This window comes from Triturus cristatus, chromosome 2_2 (genome assembly GCF_964204655.1).
Source record: "Triturus cristatus chromosome 2_2, aTriCri1.1, whole genome shotgun sequence".
NCBI classification, from domain to species: domain Eukaryota; kingdom Metazoa; phylum Chordata; class Amphibia; order Caudata; family Salamandridae; genus Triturus; species Triturus cristatus.
The window spans coordinates 1,171,849,689-1,171,870,998 of record NC_140582.1 but is presented as its reverse complement, the minus strand read 5'-3'; the positions used below and the strand labels follow the sequence as shown (position 1 = coordinate 1,171,870,998).

General features: G+C 44.0%; 1 protein-coding gene across 11 annotated transcripts in view; it reads right to left on the bottom strand.

Annotated features, from left to right (window-relative positions):
* DYSF (dysferlin) overlaps positions 1–21,310 on the bottom strand; it is a 1,012,908-nt gene that overhangs the window by 200,247 nt on the left and 791,351 nt on the right. For 9 of the 11 annotated variants that reach the window (XM_085642744.1, XM_085642751.1, XM_085642747.1 and 6 more), the window contains 3 exons: positions 11,254–11,283; positions 9,537–9,563; positions 4,563–4,595 (listed from right to left, as the gene is read on the bottom strand). In XM_085642744.1, the coding sequence (XP_085498870.1) occupies positions 4,563–4,595; positions 9,537–9,563; positions 11,254–11,283 (90 nt within the window). The remainder of the gene's footprint in view (positions 1–4,562; positions 4,596–9,536; positions 9,564–11,253; positions 11,284–21,310) is intronic. The other 2 variants (XM_085642745.1, XM_085642750.1) reach the window with 1 other exon arrangement.

The window sequence follows — 21,310 nt, the reverse complement described above, 5'->3', positions numbered from 1 at the left end:
ATCGGAGGCAGATTCTTACCAGAACAAACTTTTTGAAAATGACACTGAGGTATTTTTGCGCTTGTTACAAACAGTGATATTTGTCCCCCTATTAATTTAGCTCTTGTCTACACAATGTGTAGTCACTGTATCTAGTGCTATTTAACGTCAACTGTATCTAGGACCTTTTAAAGACCTACTCAGGTGCTGGACAACAATAAAAGGCTAGTGTGGTGGACAACAATAGAGGGCTAGTGTGGTGGACAACAATAGAGGGCTAGTGCGTGGACAACAATAGACGGATAGTGTGGTGGACACCAATAGAGGGCTAGTGTGGTGGGCAACAATAGAGAGTTAGTGTGGTGGATAATAGAGGGTTAGTGTGGTGGACAACAATAGAGGGTTAGTGTGGTGGACAACAATAGAGGGTTAGTGTGGTGGACAACAATAGAGGGCTAGTGTGGTGGACAATAATAGAGGGCTAGTGTGTGGTGGACAACAATAGAGGGTTAGTGTGGTGGATAATAATAGAGGGTTAGTGTGGTGGACAACAATAGAGGGTTAGTGTGGTGGACAACAATAGAGGGTTAGTGTGGTGGACAACAATAGAGGGCTAGTGTGGTGGACAATAATAGAGGGCTAGTGTGTGGTGGACTGCTATACATTGGGGCTATTTAGGGTTGGGTGGAGCAGAGCCACCGATAACTGGCGAATCTCCTGCCAAACACCACCAAGCCTGTGTTTCCCCCATCTTACTCACAACTATGACCAGTGGATCATCTGCAAGTTTGCGTACATTGGAAGACAGGCCGTGTCTGGGGCAGACCTTCAAACAAACATTTGGCATGTCCCGGTCTACCATGGGAAGCATGGTGATGCTCAGAAGGAAAACAAAATGTCCCTTACACACAGGGGAAAACTCCCTGTGTGATTGAAATATTTATTTCTATTTCAAAAGCAAATCCATTCTTTTGGATTTGTTTCTGCCACAGAAGGAAACACAGAAACATGTTTTTTCTATTTTAGAAGCAAACTCTTTCTTTTAGCATTTGTTTCTATTATAGAAGGATACATTCTGAGCAGGCTGCCACAGCATAGTAGGGCCGCCTGGCGAGCATTTTTGCTTCAAGGGCTCCTGCCTGTAAGAGTAGTGGGAACTCCTAAATGAATTGCCTCGGAGCACTAACAGTCAATTGCCTTTTTTTGTGTTTCCTACAACATAATAGCTTCTTTGCCCTTCATATATTGGTTTTGCCAATTCTCCCGCACTCAATTTGACAGTATACAAGCACTTCAGCAACTGGTTGTCTACAGCAGCAGGGGTAGCGAAACTCAACTTAGCCAGACTATGGCGTGTGACTAGATCCCCGACGATTAGAGAGTGGAGAGATGATCTGGACTAGTGTCAGCTGGCAGAGCGACAAACATACCGAGGCTGCCCCCGTACATTTGAGAAGATCTGGGGACCCTGGATGCAGCACAGGGGACCATCGAGGGAGGATGAGAAGGGAGACAGGGAGGGGGAAGGGTCACCTAACCCCGCAAGTGGGCTGTCGACCACTCTTTCCAGACGAAACCCTCATGAGACAGGAGGGAAGCGGGGGGAATGGGTAATCATCGAAGCAAAGGCCCCTTGCGAGTGGCCAATACTTCCTTCAATTGATGTTGTGCATTATTTTGTTGATCTCGAACAACTGCTCAATCAAAAGAATACAAATAAAAAATACAGTATTGAGGGGGAAAGTAGGAAGGTTGTTGGAGGCAATCCAACCAAAATAGATGGTTTTAGATTTCTGAATGTGCTTGACTGAAAGAAAAGAAAAGCCTTCAGGATTATGGATGGGCAAGTTATTCTCTGCTTTAAGGTTGTGCTATGACTCAAATAAAAACACCTATAGTACCTAACCTATCATACCAAACCTATGTAGCTTACCACGCCTGCCTACCAAACCCACAGAACCACCCTGCCATGCGTACTTATCATCCAAAGCACCATATCTACCATACTTAACTTACCTTACCTAAAATACCAGCCACCGATGGTCTACAGCACTTTCAGTATTTATCAGACCTACCTACCATACCTAACGTATTATACCTACCGACTTGTTATACCTACTTACCTACCTACCATACCTAACAAATCCACCAAAGCTACCATACGTACTTACCGACCAAACCAGCATACCACCTATACTTACCTTACCTAAAATACCAGCCAGGTACCTGCCATAGGTGGCCTACCATATGTTCCATAACTACCACACCTACCTACCATTCCTAACGTATTATATCTAACCTACATACCATACGTAAGCTACCTAGCAGACCTACGTATGTATTACACCTACTTAGCATACATACCTAACTTTCATACTTCTGTACCATACCTAAACTACCTCATCTACCACACCTGATCTACTATAGCTAGAATGCCTACCTACCTAGCATACATAACTACCATACCTACCTAACCTAACTTTCAAACTTCTGTACCATACCTAAACTACCTCACCTACCACACCTAACCTACTATAGCTGGAATACCATACCTACCTAGCGTACATAGCTACCATACCTACCTAACCTAATTTTCATACTTACTGCACCATACCTAAACTATCTCGCCTACCACACCTAATCTACTATAGCTAGAATACCATACCCACCTAGCATACCTAACTTACAAAGCATACCTAATTACCTTACCTACCTAACTTTCATAGTTCTGCACCATACCTAAACATCACCTACCACACCTAATCTACTATACCTAGAATACCATACTTACCTAGCATACCTAACTACAATACCAACCTAACCTAACTTTCATACTTCTGTACCATACCTAAACTACCTCTACTACAATACCTAGAATACCATACTTACCTAGCATACCTAACTACAATACTAACCTAACTTTAATCCTTCTGTATCATACCTAAACTACCTCATCTACCACACCTAATCTACTATAGCTAGAATACTATAACTACCTAGTATACCTAATTTACCAAGCATACCTATCTACCATACCTACTTAACCTAAATTTCATATTTCTGCACCATACCTAAAGTACCTCACCTGTCACACCTCTACGACTATATCTAGAATACAATACTTACCTAGCATACCTAACTTACCTGACATACCTACCTACCACACTTAGCCAAACTCCACCTTTGCAGTGTGGTGTAAATCATAGGCCTGTCCTGAGGTGGAGGTCTTGTGGAAAAGGAGTAAGTTATGCCTATGGGATCTCTAGTAACGGCTTAAGGTACTGCAGCCTACTTCTGAAAGCATTTGTGTCTAACTTATGGGACCTCCAGTAATGGCCTAAAATACTTCAGCCTGCATTGATAAACTGCTGGTAGCAGCATTTGAAGTACATGAAGTTGTGAATTAGAGATCTTTTTGCTTTTCCAGTGCTTGTTTATCTTTCAAGCACTGACGGGGAGGAACAGCCACACAAGCCAACACAGATTAAAACATGGTTTTAAGTACCCTGAATGCATAATTTCCTCGAACGAGTCTTTTTACTATGTCTGCTGTAACCAGACGATGCTTTGCTGCTACACAGGCATGGAGGCAGACATTTGTCCGTTTTCTATGTCATTAGACTACCATAAATATCGGTAGACATCTTGACTATGAGGACAGACCATGCATTCTTTGAGTCTAGTAGCAGAAACGTGCAACAGATAAAGCATTCTTGTACCGGTACTGTTGCAATGTGAATCTCCTTGTTGTGGCTCACAATTGCCACACAATGAAAAAAGTGAATTTGTGCAAATCTAACACATCTTGATTAGTTCAACAGCATGTCGTTTTGGGGTTGGTACATCAAGTGAACAAAATATGTCCTAGATACTTGCACTGCAAACACACACTTATTGAGGGTATGTAGTAAGCAATTGTTATTACAAACCACAGCAAAACATGAAATGATGCAATAGTTTGATGTTGTTAAGGAGTAGGAAGTCAGGACTCCACGAGGAAGCTTCACAAATATGAAATGCATTTGTAAAATGTGGCAAAAGATAATAGTGTCATCAATAAGGCGTCTGGTTTTAGATGGGTCTACAGAATGAATAGGTACATATTATGTAATTCGTGGCAAGGCTTCTTAAACGTGCAGAAACTTGAATGAAATGGTGGTTGCACCATCAAAAGTACATGCCCAGTGCACCCAGTACCAACTGTGGTTGGTGCTTCAGTTATTACATCTTGCATATCTTAGACTTTGAACAGTGTTCAAGGAATTTAATCCCACCCAAACAGAAGTGTTATTTTATTATATCTTCAGATAATAAAGTCAAAAGGCCTGGTTTTGAGTTGGGTGGTAATAGAAAATACACATTTTTCTAAGGAAATTGTCAAATCAAATAAGAATTGCAAGAGGGCAGTTCAAGGGACGCAGAATGCATACACAATATTTTTGTTGTAAGGTGGATTACACATGTTTAAATGGACACTATAGGTCACAGCTTTGCTTTGTGGTACACTCAAACTACCAAAATACCAGAAGCCTTATGGACACTAGGGAAAGGAAGGGAAAGCAAGGTCCTTGAAAAAGTGGTACCCATTCGAGAAGCCCCTCTGAGATGATGCAGAGCTGTAAGGCACCAGTCCCAAGCGTGACACGCGGCAAAGGGAGAAAAAAGGCAAAGAAACATTTACAATCATTTTGCAAATTCAATTTTAGGAGAAGGTACATACGTTCTTACTGAACTGAGCAAACACAAAATGCATCTAAACAAGGTGAGGTGGATCTAGTCTAAAAGGTGCAAACTTGGGGGATTCTATTTGCTGTTGATAACTGGGGAGCAATATCATTTTACCCAAATCTGTTTTAGGAGCACTGTTTTAAGCCTGTACAGGTCATTGTTGAAGGGTCTGTGGAGTGCTCCACCCTGAGTGAATTCCAGAAAAAACAAATGTCCGTATTTTGCTTGAAATCCAAAATCAAGTACTTTTATTGCAATAGTTCTGTCAACATATTTAGCATGTGTCTGAACTGTAAATTACATTTGTCATCAAACAGTATTGCTCTTTGTGTATAACTGTCACTCTGGGTATAGTGCACAGACCCCGCTGTTCTATACCATAGTGCTTTTTTTGTTTTCCACGAAAGATCCTGTGAGTTGGTATCTTCTAAGAATGGTGGCAGTAAATATTCAACCATTTTAACAATGTAAGAAGTCTGTGTAGTAACTTATGTACTCTTTAGTAAATGTAAATGTGCAGATATTTATATAGTGCAAATCACCAACCGGTCTCTAAGCGCTTGCTTAGGTAACCCGTCCTGGTATTCCCCTGTGAGATAACCCAGCAGGGCATCCACAAGGTGAAAGCCAGGCATCCCGCCGCGAGGGGCCATTGTGGAGATTAAGCAAGCTATTGCCCAGAGTCACAGAGTGTGAACCCATGAATCGAGTATGCACTGGAGCGAGAATTATCGAGTCCATGGACAATTTATGGACTCAAGACCCAGCCGAGCCGGGAATTGAACCCTGGTCCCAGGCTGACGTCTGCTTCCAGGTCTGCCTACTCTAACCAGTGAGCCACACTTCTCCACAAGTAGTAGGTGAAGAAACTCAAGTGGCTGCCTTGCATATTAAAGAAACAGGTTCATGGGAGTGAGGACCGAACAAATATACAGGAGACTATGCTAAGGACTTCAGATATCGCCAAACTGTATCGAGGGTATATCAAACCTTTATGTCCGCAATGCATAAGTGGAAGAATAGGAGTATCCTTCACAATCTTAAAATATGATTTTTTTTAATGGGACTATCATGGGAGCCTAGAACTAAATAGCCTTCGTTAACCTTTTTCGCCTGTTACTACCACAGCTTGTTTCAAGGGTAGTATTGCTTCTTCAGGCACATCACGCCAACAGGTTTTCAAGCAAACAATGTGAAACAAAGTGTGCATTTCACTTCTGCAAGCAAGCAAATCATGCTTTGTTAGTGCAAAGAATAAACTAAAAACAGTGCCTTGAAAACATAGAGTAAATGGCTAAAACCTCCCACATAGTTTCCAGTGAGTAGTTTCCTTCTCATGTTGGGTAATGGAAGCAGATAATTTAAATAAATAAATCATTATCTATATATTCTTAAAAGTACACAAGTAAGTCTCTTTACAGTCTTATATTTTCAAAAACAGAGACATAGTGGTTTACTGAACTGTCTTATATGTCAAACAGCTGACATATTTTTATAAGCAGCGACAATCCATTTTACAGAGAACCCATTGACTATCTTCTTCTCAACTCTGCTCTTCCATCCCTTGGTCTTAATCCCAATGCCCTTTCTTTGAATACACATTTTCAAATTAAAGTTGTACTTTTTCCATTGATTAACAACAATTCTGTAAACTATAACTATATTTTAAAGGTAATCTTTAGGAACTTGCGATGTACTCCATACTGTGGATGGAGTTTGACTGGATCAAAAAAAATTTAGTCTGGTCTGATTGAGTTTTGCAGAAACCTGAAACCTCAATGAATGAGAATGTGTGTCAACCTAATGAGTGTTTGGCTGGGTTAAGAGTGGACACCTGGCTCATGATTCTGTGCTCAGTGTTCAGGCCTAGATAACGCAGAATACTTCATTGCCTGTGATTGTGGCTGTCGATCATTCTCAACTAGTTGACCTAAGGAAGTTATGTAGTATAATTAAAAAAGACTTATTTATTTTTAAGTGATGAACGAGGCTTGTAAAAGTCAACATCTAATTAAACAATCAGAGGAATTTTCTTCTACCAAACATGGCCTAAAATAATGGGTTTCTAAAAATATTCCTTAAAAAATACAATCTCAGAAGGTATTTGGTTATGATTTGTTCTGTTTATTCTTTAATCATCTAGTAAACTCTGAGTTAAAACCAGTTGCTCTTAGAGAGCAACAGTTCTGTTTTAAAGAAGGCAATGACAAGCATAAATTTCTCGTAAGGAGGTCTTCGCAATTTTCAATCTTTACAATGTAAAGTGATGAACGGCATCCAGAAATGTTGTCACTGAATCAATTGAGTAGTAAATAATTAGGTTTTGTTGTGTTAAGACATGGTTTGCTGATGTTCATCTGGATAATTGTTTCACCAAATACCAGAAACTGCTGCAATTCAACACTTTAGGGCAGATAGCTCCATGTGGAGAATTAAGAGATTGTTTTGGAGTTGGATGTTAATGAAAAATCCTCCGATTTCAGGAGGATTTGAAGAGTACTAATTGCAGAACTAAGTGGCAAAATTCCTCCACTCTGTACCACTGGTGATAATTGCACCAGTGAATTTGCTTCAAGATTTAGTTCTTCTACATAATTCATAGGATGTTTTAATCACCACCTGCCTCTACGTCAGATCCTAAGATCTTGTCAGATCCATAATAACTGATGGAATACGTGGTCACTATGGCGGGGGAGTGGGGTTGAAGGTGGGTAGTTTTTTTCCTGGAAAGCGTGTAGAATTCTCAGAAACAAGATGGGTTTTAAACATAAAACACAAGCTAAACCATGAGGACTTTATATCATGAGATCCCTTTTTTCACCATCTGCTGCCGACAATAAATTATCTTGTGTTCTTTTGCTTTGTGACTGTCCAGTGGAGCAAGACATGTCTGCGTCAACCCTCCAGTGAGGGAATGGTTAAATGTCAGTCGAGGTGTAAGAAAAACAGAAAAGCACTGAGCTACAAATAGTTCAACAATTCAGATTCTGCACGGATTAGCCTTCAAACCTTTTCTTTTTTTTAGAAACATAACCATTATCTTTATTAATAAAATGAATAAGACAACAATAAATCACCTTTTGAGAAATCAATCCTAATTATTGGGGATATAGGAAATATAATGTCAAATGAAAACATGGTCCTGAAATTCTGTCTGCTAGATAAGATAGGTGAATCACAGCTGCCAACGAGCTAATGGCCATTTTTGTAAAAATCCGTAAAGCAAAAGCAAAATGTGAATAGAGACCTTCTCATACGGAGTGTGGCACTTAGGTTTTCACGTTGCAGGTTTTTATCACCTATGGGCATGCTTTCGTTTGCAGACCAGAGTGTGAAACGTTGTAGGTTCTTTGCACACCTTTGACTACAGTGGAATTTGATCTTCTTTACTGAATCTTCAAAAGCCATGAACTTTGCTGAGCCCCTCAGTTTTGTGTAACTTCTGATTGTGGCTGTGGTGTGCATTGCTGTTGGTCCACAAAGAGGTCTGCTGTGTATAATTCCCAGTTGACGGTTTTGTAATCCATAATTTGCAGTTGCCATATTTCTGAGCTATAAAGTTTCTGACCTTCAATCTGCCCCTGCTGGTCTACTGTAGTTGGAGACATCTTTTGACTTTGCACCTTTTAGTGTTTACTTTAGCATCATATGCAAACATATTGGCAAAAAGAAACCAGAAGATGGATTTTAGAGACGATCCCTACCGCTCTTCTTGGCAACGTCCCCTGTAATGTTATTTAAGGGACAAGGAAATGGCACTTAATGGAGTCAGGACTGCACAGACCTCTACTTCACACTAAGCTATACGTAGCTTAACTCTGGCTCAAGGGACTGAGTTTTCTGGAGTACACAAGAGAGCAGATCAGCCAATCAAAGCAATCCAGAGACTTTGAGGCATCCTACAGAAGCTCTAATGCAATGAGTAAGACCTTCAGACTGCCCCTTATGAACTGCCCAAGGGTCACACCGCATTCTCTCTAGTTTAGAGTTTTTACTTTTTTACTTGCATTCAGAAATTAGGAATGGTTGTACCTTCCTTCCAAGTAGAAACCCCTGGCTGCACCACTGGTTTCCAATGCTGAGAATTGCTTACCTTTCCAGAGTGGCAAGCCTGCAGGAGTGTAATGATTACATCTGAAAAGTCTTGAAAATAATCCTGTACACTATGTAGATTCTCTCTGAAAAAAGTACAAGAGCAAGTACCAGCGAAGACCTCAACATAATCCTGCATGTTAAAAAGTATTTGTGCCATTAACGGTGAATCCACCCAAAAATTATCTCAGTTCAGTGGATTGCAGCCATCACAGGGAGGCAGCCAATCTACAGTTTTAGGCAGAATGACTTAATGGGTTGGTCATGTATGCTTTTTTGTTTTTGTAGAAAATGCTACCTTAGTACACTACTATTTTTCAGACATTTTGTAATTTCCCTTGTACCCAACTCAACATTTAATCATTATTTTTCATACATTTTGCTTTCTAAAGACAGATAATTATAAGTATAGTATTTAGGTAATGTAGTAATTATATTCTTGTGTGTCTAGATGCTCAGCCTGCAAACAACATTCTCAACATTGGTGACTCAGTGTGCAACCTTTAAAGCCTGGTTTATAAGAGAGATTGGATTGAAAATAGCCAGATAATCTTCTACCTCTTTCATTCATCTGAAATACATTTTAGCAGATCCTTTTGAAGAATGCTTGAGATGTCTTGGACATCAGGAAATACATGCCATGGTAATTAAATACTAATAAAACATATTAAAGCAGAATGTCACTTTTGATACTTTACTCTTGTAAAATCATAACTAGATAGGTAAATTGTTCATACCTGATCCAGGGTCTCTGTGATTTCACTCTTTTTCCAAATAATAATATTCAATTAAGGATAGAAAAAAATAAAAAGAAATGTTATATATGGTCACTTTGCTTTTTCAAACATCATTACATTTACATTACGTGTAGTGTAGAAAATAGTGTAAATAATTTATTAGAGTGTAGTGCTGTATCCAACAAACACACCCTGTAACCTGTGATGTTTACTCTAAGTAAATATTCTAAATACAAATTAAAATGTGATGTATAGAATACAGTACAGTATCTCACTTTACCCTACTGCAGCAAAGGAAGGTCTGCTTACCATTGGAAACAAAATGTAATTGTTGAATTTTGTGTTCTTGGCTACTACATTATTTATCAATACAAGCAACTTTAAGACTCTTCTTATCCATATTTGAAAGCAATTTAACTTCTATGCTTAAATTATCACTAAAATAATTGGTGCATAAGTACATTATCACTAGCATAACGGGTGCATGCTTACATTATCACTAAAGTAACTGTTGCATGATGTATAATATTTGAAGTGGATGCTGAGCAATTTATCCTATGAATCTTTGAACAATATGATATGTATTACTCTGTCTATTTTATAGGATCCACTAGCTGTTGTTTTACTTCATGTGACGATCAGTACCGCAGGTACTCTATTGATGCAAACAAAGACCCTACAGTATATTCTATATATTTATCCTCATGTTTGCCATGCGCACACAAGATACACAAAATGATTGCAGTAATTATACTTGAAAATAGTCTGATTTATAACTTTTATCAAAATGGAGCATGTGGTTTCTGTATTTGCAATGTTTCAGGATTCAGCCAAAACAAAGTCCTGTATTCCCAATCGATAACTGGAGGTGTATCAATCAGCTATCAATATTTCAATCCAAATTGGACTTTTATTTCAAATGTCTCTTATTTTAATCTATACAGATTTCACAATGGCCTGTGCTAGAGTGTTGTTCCTGGAGTCACCTGGATCTCCAGTTACTTTTACAATCTCAAGATTTAATTTCCAACAAATGCATTTTTTTTATTATTCTCCCTAGAATGTCCCTGTAGGATGTGCTTGCAATCTGGTAAACATATATAATGTAATCCATAAATAATTTTGGAAGTAAAGGAAAAGCAATTATTAATGGTAACTTGCTGAAGGTGTTCAATTCCATGATGAAATATCAGTAAAAGCTTTGGTGGTAGCGGGGGTAAGATCCATTCTCTGACAGGGGTAGGAATATCCTACGGCTATAAATTATGAAGCCTCTACCAGAGGTGTTGCCCAGTAGCAGGCAGTGTCAGTGGTTTTGTGTGAGGTGAAAGTAGCTAATCGAGTCCATTTATATTGGTACTTGGTATTTGACAATTATCTCAGTACAAAATGCAGTTTTAAGAAAGTGAATTGTGTTTTCATTTAAATTTCAGTGGCCCCAAGTTCAAAAAAATTCAGTGGCTTCACGTTTAGAAGTTTGGGATTGAGTTATATGTGCAATGTCACATACAACTCAGTCCCCCAAAATACATGGAAGCATGGGGGAATTTTTTTTAGGGTGTACGTAGTGCCACAATCAAACATTAAATTTTATTATATATAGATGTAGGTTGCAAGTCATATATAAAGTTACAACATAGCTACAAATACATAGTGCATGCTTCACGGATGATATTTTAAAAAAATGGATGTTAGTAATGCATTCATTTTACTGTACCTCTAGCCCAGGGATATGGTGGACAGCCGGCTACGGAAAAGAATAAATACACAAATGCTGTTACTTATATTTACACATAACGCTTCTATATAAAACAAAAAAGAAATCACAAATTTCAACAAAGTGAAGGCTGACAAATTAGCTACGTTGTCTGAATGGATTCTCACCAATCAATATCTGGCCATCTACTAAGAATAAACATTCATTTGCAAATGAAAAATAATTTATATTGGTAAATGCCTTCCGGTGTCACGTCTGTTGTCAAATGCTTGGACCCTATTTCCAAGACACCTAGTAATATACAAAGTCAAGGCATAGTGTTGAAAACACAGCTGTACTTGCCAGAGTAGAGTAGAAACAATCTCATGCGTGTTTGGTAGAGGATGGGGATCAATCCAAATTGCACTGTTCAAGCTACGAAGGTCTATGCATAGTCCCAAGAGTCCAGAACTCTTGAGGAAAATCATTACTGGAGCAACCCAAGGAGAAGAGTCAAAGGGCACAATTACATAATTGGAACAAAGCTCTTCAAGAATCCATTTTAACTTGCTTCTGTAAGACAATGCGTGACAGTTTCAACTTTTGTGTATCTGCACAATACTGATGTGTAGGATGTCCTCCAAGTCTTCCTTCTGTTATCTATTGATCTCATGGGAGCAGAAACTCCTATGTCAAACCAGTTTGGAGTGGCAAAGATTCAGATGTGGAACTGTAGACAACAGTTAGCAACATGGAAAGAGGAGGAGGGGTATGTCTCACTGAAGCTGCAGAGAAACCTAAACTAAACACAGACAAAAGTATGGTGATGTCCCTGTACTCAGTTAGTTAAAATGCAGGATTCCATACAACCACTATCTTGTACAGTTATGTACACTGGGTCCACATGGACACCACCATTCCCTTGTTTACAGGGCTAAAATATTAGAGCAACAGACAATTATGGGTGACTTGACAGTTCTTTTCAAGTGGAAGCAGTGGCAGTCACACCATGGGGTTGATGATTTTAGGTCAAATCATTATTGTCATTATAAAGCAGACTTCATAAACTCAATTTCTCTTGTCGCTAGAATAGTACCTACTAATATATTCTATCTGATGCTGTGATGTTCAACATCAAATAGTCATACAGAGCAGGCTAGATATTAAATAAGCTTTTACCTCTTTCCTAAACCCTAACAAAGTTGCCATTTGTTTGGTATCTTGTGGTAACAAGGTCCCAATCTGAGGATTTAGAAGGTAAAATCTATAATCCCTTTTAGGATTATAGACACTAGCATCTTGGAACCCTCAAAGCATTGGACTAAAGGATTATCTGGGGATGTGGGTGCTGTGAGAATGTTTTAACACATGCAGGGACTATTTAAGCTATTTGAACACTATCAAGGCATTATAAAGGAGATTCATTTGGGTCTTGATCACCATTGAAGCATGAATAACTCATCAGCAATGCTTTTCATTTTGTTTATTTTTGGAACCATCCTTTCTGTCATATTTTGGACAAATTGGATCTATTCAGTCTAGCACTAGCTTAGACCGGCGGAAATGACATTAGTATATCCAAGATCAATTCCACTACTGTCACCGCCAGTCACCTTGAAGCCTGTAGGGGGGCACCCTCACTCAGAGGCGTGGCATGCCTCGCTGGCAGTTCACTTTCGGACGAGGCCTGTCAACATAGCATAGATCTGCTGAGAAGCGGCACGGTAAGAATGGGGAACAATGGCGGACTAGCAGATTGTTGAGTTCACAAATAAAAAAGAGAACAGGCCAGAAAAAAAATAACCGGACTGGTGAGCAGAGCTTTTCTGAGCCTTGCTAATCCCAACACTGCTCCTCTAAAGAGACTTCTTCTGAAAACAGCAGAACTTGACCCCTCTTATTAGGAAGGCAATGGAACGTGACCAACCAGATGGTGAAGCCTTTATTAGGTCCACCATTGGGAGCATAATTTGGGTGGTGTGGACGTCACTGAAAACAAATGAGGACTGAAGATTTAGCCTGGCTCGTCAACCACCTTTTCCCACCACATGCACTCCATAAAAGAGCAGCTTTCACCGAACGTCTAATCCCAGTATGTCAAAGACAAGTGCAATATAGATACATTTTCAGTAGCCACTCATGGTGATAACAGTTCCATCATGCCGCATGGTGCCTGGTGAAATTCTTATAGCCGTTGACCCCTGAGGAAGCTTTTGCCTTGGTGACAGAAGCTACTGGGAGTGGAATCCCATGGTCAAGGCGGTAATCTAAAACCTCTAGCAGACCTTCCTTGACCAATGTGGCAGAGCTCAGATCAGGAATACCAGAATATTGTAGCTTAAATATCATCTGACAAAAATAATGTGTTATAAACATCATTAAAAAATATTGCTTCAGTTAATGATTGAAAATCTACACCCAATGGGGCGAAATTTTTGCAAACAATATTTAGAACATAATATTTATTTCAGACGATATTTTTGCTATGGACAATCTGATTTTTTTAAATTAATATTCTGACATACAATCCTGTACCAGGACCAGGATACCCTAGCGGCGATAGTGCGCTTTACAAATACACATAACATAACACGTTGGTGACTTAAACGTCTGCCAACGAAACATATATTCAGGCCCTTCATCTTCGTCTCGGAAATATCTAGTTGATCTTTTCTCACTCATTAAAATGTTTAAAATTCAGGGGGTTGTGGCTTGACGCCAATGTGAAGGGAAGTGGACTCCGGAGGTCCCTCCGCGGATTCCCTTCACTACCAATTATCCTGAACCGCTGAAGTGGCCCCACACTGCATATCTGGTTGCAGAAATCCTGGTGCCCGGGCAGTAGGACTGCTGAGGTGTATTGGTTCCAGCAAGGGGGCGAAAAGGTAGCTGAAACCCTTGATGGGGCTCCGAGCGCGGCGCTGCTAAGATGGCGGCCGCGCGCTGAGGTGGAGTCTTTCATCGACGGCGGCAACGGGAGAACTGCGCTCTGACTCTGAGTGGCTGCACAGTGTACCGGAGCTCAGCCTGCGCCGAGAACTTTCAGTGACCACTAACCAGGGGGAGTGAGCTGATATGGCGAGCTCACCTGAACCTTCCAGTAATCTACAACACTCACAAGATGGCGGCTGCGGGATGCGAAGGGGAGACTTGGTGCCGACGGCGGAGGTGAGCAGGCAGAGGCGAAGTAGCGGCGAGGCACAGCTGGCGGGTGAGAGTTGTAGCCGCTGGGAAGCACGCCTCGTGCTCGAAACTACAGCATTGAGCAGTGTGCTGGTGACGGCCGTCATGCAGTGGCACCGAAGACAGCAGTTGCTGGGTGCTTGAGTGGCTGGGAGGTGCTCCGAAGTCCTAGAGGTGAGGTCTGGTGAGACGAGGAATTCGCTGGAGCTTTCCTACGATGAGTTGCCCTCCCAAGGTGGTGGCTGGCTGACACGTAGCGGAGATCTGACGACGACGAGGGAGCGAGACACACCGAGGTGATGAGGTGAAGTGATGTCTGATCGCCAATGGAGCTGCTGCCTGGTGAGACGTGCGTCCCGTGCTTGAGACCACAACATTGCAGTGCCAAGTAGCAACTGGACCGGCGGATGCAGGGTGGCTCGGTGGATAGAGACTAGCTAGCGGCTGAGAGTTGAGAGCCTGCTGAGCTGAACTGAATGCTGGAGGGGGAGATTGCGGACGGCGGGAGACTGATTGGGGCGCACCGACAACTTCCCTGATCCTTATTACTACTGTGGAAAACCTATGTGGATGACGGAAGTGCCCCCCTTCTATACCGGCCTGGCTAGAACTGTGTAACAGAGAGGGTGAACCACCGGCGACTACGCTGAGACACTGCATCACCTGCTACATGACGGACACGGTGGAGTGAGGAGAAAGCAGACTATTCACACGGCTCCTGGGTATCCGTAATTACCTGTAGTATTAGCAAATCACGAGTGTCGCAGATGACCTGAAGAGACAGAATATCCCTAATCCCCACCCGCATCCTCGGGGCGGCTCCGGGTCACCCCTGCTCCTGACGCCGCGGAGCTGCGCCTCTTCTTCTGATTTATTGGAAGCTATCCAGTGATCGCGAGCTGCTGACACATGATGGGGAGAGTGTCCAAAAAGAAGGGATTTGCGGTCCTGCGGGTAGATGAAGCGGAACAACACACTGATGATGATGAAGATGTACCTGCAAAGCGGACAGACAAAGCTCCTGGGGATCCTACCCTAGCCGACATTATGCAGGCCATCACCTCATCAAGAGAAGCACTGGAGACAAAGATAGACTCCATAGGAGCAGATCTAACCCTGCTAAAAGATGACCACCGTAAACTTAAAGAGAGAGTGACCCTCAATGAGAAAGCTATGGAGGAGGTCCCGATGGTGGTTTCTACCCTACAGCGCGCAATGAAAACTGTGGAAACCAGGGTCAAGGTGCTGGAGCTGAGAGCGGAGGACAGCGAGGGGCGCTCCCGTTGGAATAACCTGCGTATAGTGGGGGTTCTGGAACGTGAGAAGGGGGCTGTTGCTGTACAATTCCTGGAAGGCTGGCTTAAGACGGTGGTGGCCCCAGAGGCTCTCTCCCCCTTCTAAGCGCTTGAGCGTGCCCATAGAGTCCCAGCTCGACCGCCCAAGCCTGGAGCCCCTCCCCGCCCGCTGGTGGCGAGGCTGCTTCATTATCGTGATCGAGACCATATATTACAACGAGCATGGGAGAAACAGGACTTGCAGAGGTGCAACACCAGCATGTTTCCTTCCTGGCCGCCAAGCGAAAACTACAACAGCTGCAACTCCAGTTTGCCAGTCAGTTTCCAGCACGCCTCCGGGTAATTGATAACTCTGAGACGCATTCCTTTACTACCCCGCATGACGCATGGGAATGGCTAGAGGCCCGACGGAGCGCTGGAACTTGTACCTCCTCACTGGGATCGTCCCAGTGGGAACTGATCACTCCTCCGCTTCTTCCGGGAGCTCCTTGGCCAAAGGGACGGAGACTGGAGCGGGACAGAGCTGTGCAAGCAGTGGCGGAGATTAGCAATGGAGACACCAGCCCGAACAGGACTGGTGACGAACAAGAAATGGACAGATCTGAGGGCTCGTGGGCGAGCAGCGTACATGGAGACTCAGATGCCGATATCCCGGACATTACCCCTCAAACTGCGGATGGCATAATCTGATGCTCGCACATCAGGTCATATGAAAGGGGGATAACAGCTGCTGGGAGAGGACTATTGCTAAGACCTGAGCCTACTGGGGGCAGCATGGGGGCACTGTCATAGAGGATGGGGCCACTACCTGAACTGAGAGAGTGGGGGAGAGGCCTGGGGGAGATCTGGGTCCCACAGGGCCAGTTTACGCCCGCCACCTTTTGTGCTTAATTGGCCACGTTCCCTGGTTTGGATGGGAACTTTTTTTGTTTGTACCTGTCCTGGGAGGGGGAGTTGGGGAGTTTTTATTGTTGAGGGGATTGGGTGTGGGTCCAGGCATGTCGCTATGGGGGGACAGTTTCAGGTTGGGACTCAGCTTGAACAATGGGACCCACCATAGGTGTTAAATGTATCTCTTGGAACGTTAGGGGGATGCACACCATGACCCGCCGTCTCAAAATACACACATACCTGATTAGGAGAGGGGTACAGATTGCCCTCTTATAAGAAACCCATTTATCACAGAAAGAAGGAGTTGCACCCGAACGACGATGGAGGGACAACTGTTTAATACTACATATTCAGCTTTTGCCAGGGGTACTCTGATTTGGGTGCGAGCGGGAGTCCCTTTTCAGTGTGTAAAACAAATAAGAGACCCGGAGGGCAGATTTGTAGTGATCTCAGGGAGATTGGACGGACGGGACATAGCGATAGGGAGTATTTATGCCCCTAACGTGGATCAACCTGCATTCTTAGCGTGACTTTTGCAGACACTAGCATCGGTATTGACGGGGTCGGTGATGCTGGAGGGGTACTTTAATAGTATCACTGATGTCAGCTTGGACCGATCTCACCCGCCACTTCCTGATGCACCCACACACAGAATTGTTGAAGCTAGGCGGGACTGGCAACGCCGCTGGGGGTTGACGGATATTTGGAGAACCCATCACCCAGGGTAGGGGGATTACTCCTACTTTTCTGCCTTACACGAATTACACATTCGCGTAGACTCGATCCTGTGCTCCCCGGATGTTCATGGAGGGATAGAACGATTTCTGATCACAATCCCCTGCTAGTGTCCTTTGATTGGATATGGATTAGGCCTACAATCCCTAGCTGGCGTTTGAGACCAGAAGTATTGGAGGATCAGGTGTTTCGTGCCACGATTAGTGCTGCCATTGAGGATTATTTTATCACTAATGCCAATACAGCATCAAGCCCACTCATAGAATGGGATGCCTTTAAATCTATTATTAGGGGCCATTGCATTGGAGAAGTGGTAGGGGTGCGGAAGGTTCTCCTGTGGGAGGTGCGGAGCGCGGAACAACGATGCAAGTAGAAAAGTTGCGTTGCTTCGATTATAGGGCCTATCTGGCTCGGGCTCATGCTGAGAGAGATAAGTCTGGAGCGTTGCTGGCCTGGCTGGCCAACCCAGCACGCAGGGGGACGACGATACTGGAGCAGCGGGGGCGAGACGACGAGGTCTATTACAACCAGCAGGAGATTAATCTCCAGGAATATTATACTGCCCTGTACCAGAGTGGGCTCGACCCTGCAGTGCTAGAAGTGGTAATATTTCTGGAGGATATAGAAATTCCTCAGATTGATGCTGAAGCTGCAGCAGAGGCCCTGGGAAGAGAAGTCAAAGTTGGGGAGGTGAGGGGCGCCATCAAACACATGGCCAGGAACAAGACACCGGGGACTGATGGGCTCCCAATTGAGTTTTATTCCACGTATGTAGACATATTGGCTCCCCACTTGGTGACCCTATATAATAGATCAAAACGTGACTGCTATCTTCCCGCTTCAACAAGGGAGGCGGTGATAATCCCGCTCTTAAAGCCTGGCAAACCGGCTTGGGACCGTAGTGCGTGTCGGCCACTCGCTATGCTCAACTTGGACTATAAGATCTCAAGTCGCATATTAGCAAGTCGACTGCTGGGCCACATGACGACGCTCGTACATGTGGGCTTTATTCCATCCAGGAATACGACAATGAATATACGTAGACTTCTACGAATACTAGATGCGGACACGTACAACAGGGAGGAGGCGTGCATTCTATCAATCGATATTGAGAAGGCTTTAGATAGCCTCAAATTGCAGTATCTTTTTAGAGTCCTGAGAGTGGTTGGGAGAAGGGTTTGTAGCCTGGACGGAAATCCTATATAAGAACTCCACTGCCAGAGCTAGAACGGGAGGGCTAATTTCGGATGCCTGCTCGGTGGGCAGGGGGACGAGGCAAGGATGCCCGTTGTCTACCCTCTTGTTTGTGTTGGCGGTGGAACTTCTGGCCGTGCATGCTAGAATGGGACATCACTATCAGGGATTGGAAGTGTTGGGACAGCTCCAATTTGTAGCAATATATGCAGATTATCTCTTGATGTTTTTAGCTAACTCTGGAGAAGCCTTACGGGGAGCCAAGGCACTGCTGGGTATGCTGGAAAGAGTTGCGGGACTTAGAGTAAACTGGGCCAAGACATGTCTTTTCCCTGCTCTCGCGGAAAGGGTTGGTCTGCTAGGAACAGAAGGCGTGCTGTGGTAAAACAGATGCTTGACTTATCTGGGTGTTAAAATATATCACGACCCTGCAGACTTGCTAGAAGGTAATTTAGGGCAAGCGATCAGCGGCACCAAAAGTAATTTTGAGTTCTGGGGGTCCCTCCCACTGTCGATGGCAGGAAGGGTGGCACTATTAAAGATGGTCATGTTGCCTAGATTGCTCTATTATTTTGGATCGCTGCCACTCTGGATACCAGACAAACTTTTTACCCAACTCAACACCCTAATTACGGGGTTTCTGTGGGGCACCGGAAGGCGGAGGGTGGCACTTACCACCATGATGAGGCCCAGAGCAGAGGGGGGCTTTGCGGTGCCGGATTTCGAAGCCTATTATCATGCAGCTCAATTGCAGTGGTTTACGAAATGGATGGCCGGATGCATCCAGAACACGGAGGACCCCGGAGGCTCGGACCCGGAGTTGCAGTTCCTACCCTGAGTGTTATTGTGCCTCCCCTTGAGAGATAGGGCGATTCCTTCGGATCTATGGGCAGTACGCCGGTGCTGGATTCGATCTCTTAGACGATCGCAAATAAGTTCTCCTTATGCACCAGAGATTCTGTTGTTGATCTGCGAGGCACTACCCCATGGAGGAGACTGGCATAGACTATGGACATGGAGCAAGGCGGGGATCTCTACTATTGGGGATTTATATGAGGAAAATACCCTGCTCCCTTTTAATGATTTACTAGAGAGGTAAGACCTCCCAAAAGGGGATTTCCTTCTACATGCTGCCTTGACGGCAGCTATCAGAAAACATTGGCGGGAGGGGCTTGTGAAACCTCAGACATCCCTGACTTGTCAGTATATAGTGACGGCTTGCCGGAACGATTAAGGCGGTCACTTGCCTTTATCGATGCCTCATGCAGGAGACGCGACGACCCCTGACAATCCTACGTCTAAAATGGGAAGCGGACTTAGGCATGACCATCGACAAGAAACCTTGGGGGGAACTAGTGGAAAGAGCATGGAAAACTTCTAGGAATGCGCGCTTCCAGCTGATACAGTTCTTTGTCCTCCACAGAGCGTACCTTACCCCCCATAAGATTACTGAATATTTTGGGAACCGATCCACCTGCCCAAGACGTAACCTGGAAGATGCAGGGTTTTTACACATGTTTTGGGATTGCCCGTTTTTGGGAGAGTTCTGGAGAGAGGTGATGGCTAGGTTAGCGGACACGACGGAACATGACATAGCGCTGACGCTGGGATGTTGCCTCCTACACTGGTTCTCTCACACTGCCAGGAATAAGGTCACTAGCAAGTTTATAGACTTGGGGTTGGTACTGGCCAAAAGGGAACTTACTAGTAATTGGAAGGTGAAAAATTCCCCTAGCGGGATGATGTGGACGAGGGAGCTTATAAGGTGGGCGGACTGCGAGGGGATCTTCCGACTGCAAATGGCCCAGAGGACCGGGAGCGAAACATTGGAGGTGGCAATGGCATGGGTGGCGTTTGTGGAGGTCTTGAAACAGCCAAGTGATGACAGTGATGTACCCCCTGATGGTGCACACCCCGTAGTAGGGGATTGAGTGCTTGATTTCCTAGGCGACCCGGACTGATACTCGAGGGATCAAGCTGCTCTGTGGAGCTCCTGTTCAGCATGGCCCAAATGTGGGCCTACATCACCTGCAATAGCCAACCCCGTTCCCTGTTGGACTGATTAGCATTACCATGCAGAGAAGCCAGTGAATAAGCAACATGCCTGAGGGGCGGGAAGGGAGGGAGTTTGTGGGGAGGTGGGAGCGGGTTTCTTCTTATTGGTTTATTAGGAGTTAGTTGTGGTGCAGACTATTGAGTTGGTACACACCTGATACATGTAGTACTGAACACTACAGGACTGCAGAAATTGGGCTACATTTGGTGTAGTACCGTTTCCTTCCACTGGAGCAGGAATAATACATCTGCAGAATAATAACCTGAGATCCATCGGGGTCACCAGAGTAGGATACACCCTGGAATTAGATTGTAATCACTGTACTATTTCTGTGATGCTACTGATTGTTTTACCATAAATTAGCCACATCCATGCTCAGGACGGCTCCCGGCCATCATGAGTCACGGTAGTCGTGTGCTCATGACGGCCGGGAGCCGTCCGACCGTTGCCGCTCCGCCCATGCGCGGCAAATTCCCCGCCTGTGCGGGCGAATTAATTAGTGGGCGGAGTTCGGACGGCTCCCAGCCATCATGAGCACACGCCCACCGTGATTTATGACGGCCGGGAGCCGTCCCGAGTACCTGAGTGCCACGCCCAGCCCCGGCTGGGGGAGAATGTCTGCATTGTCAGCATTCCGTCCATCATTTGTTTGTTGTAACGCTTTTCGCCCTAAGTGGGATGGGTATTCCCAGACGTGGGACCCGTGCTCACTACGCCACTGGAG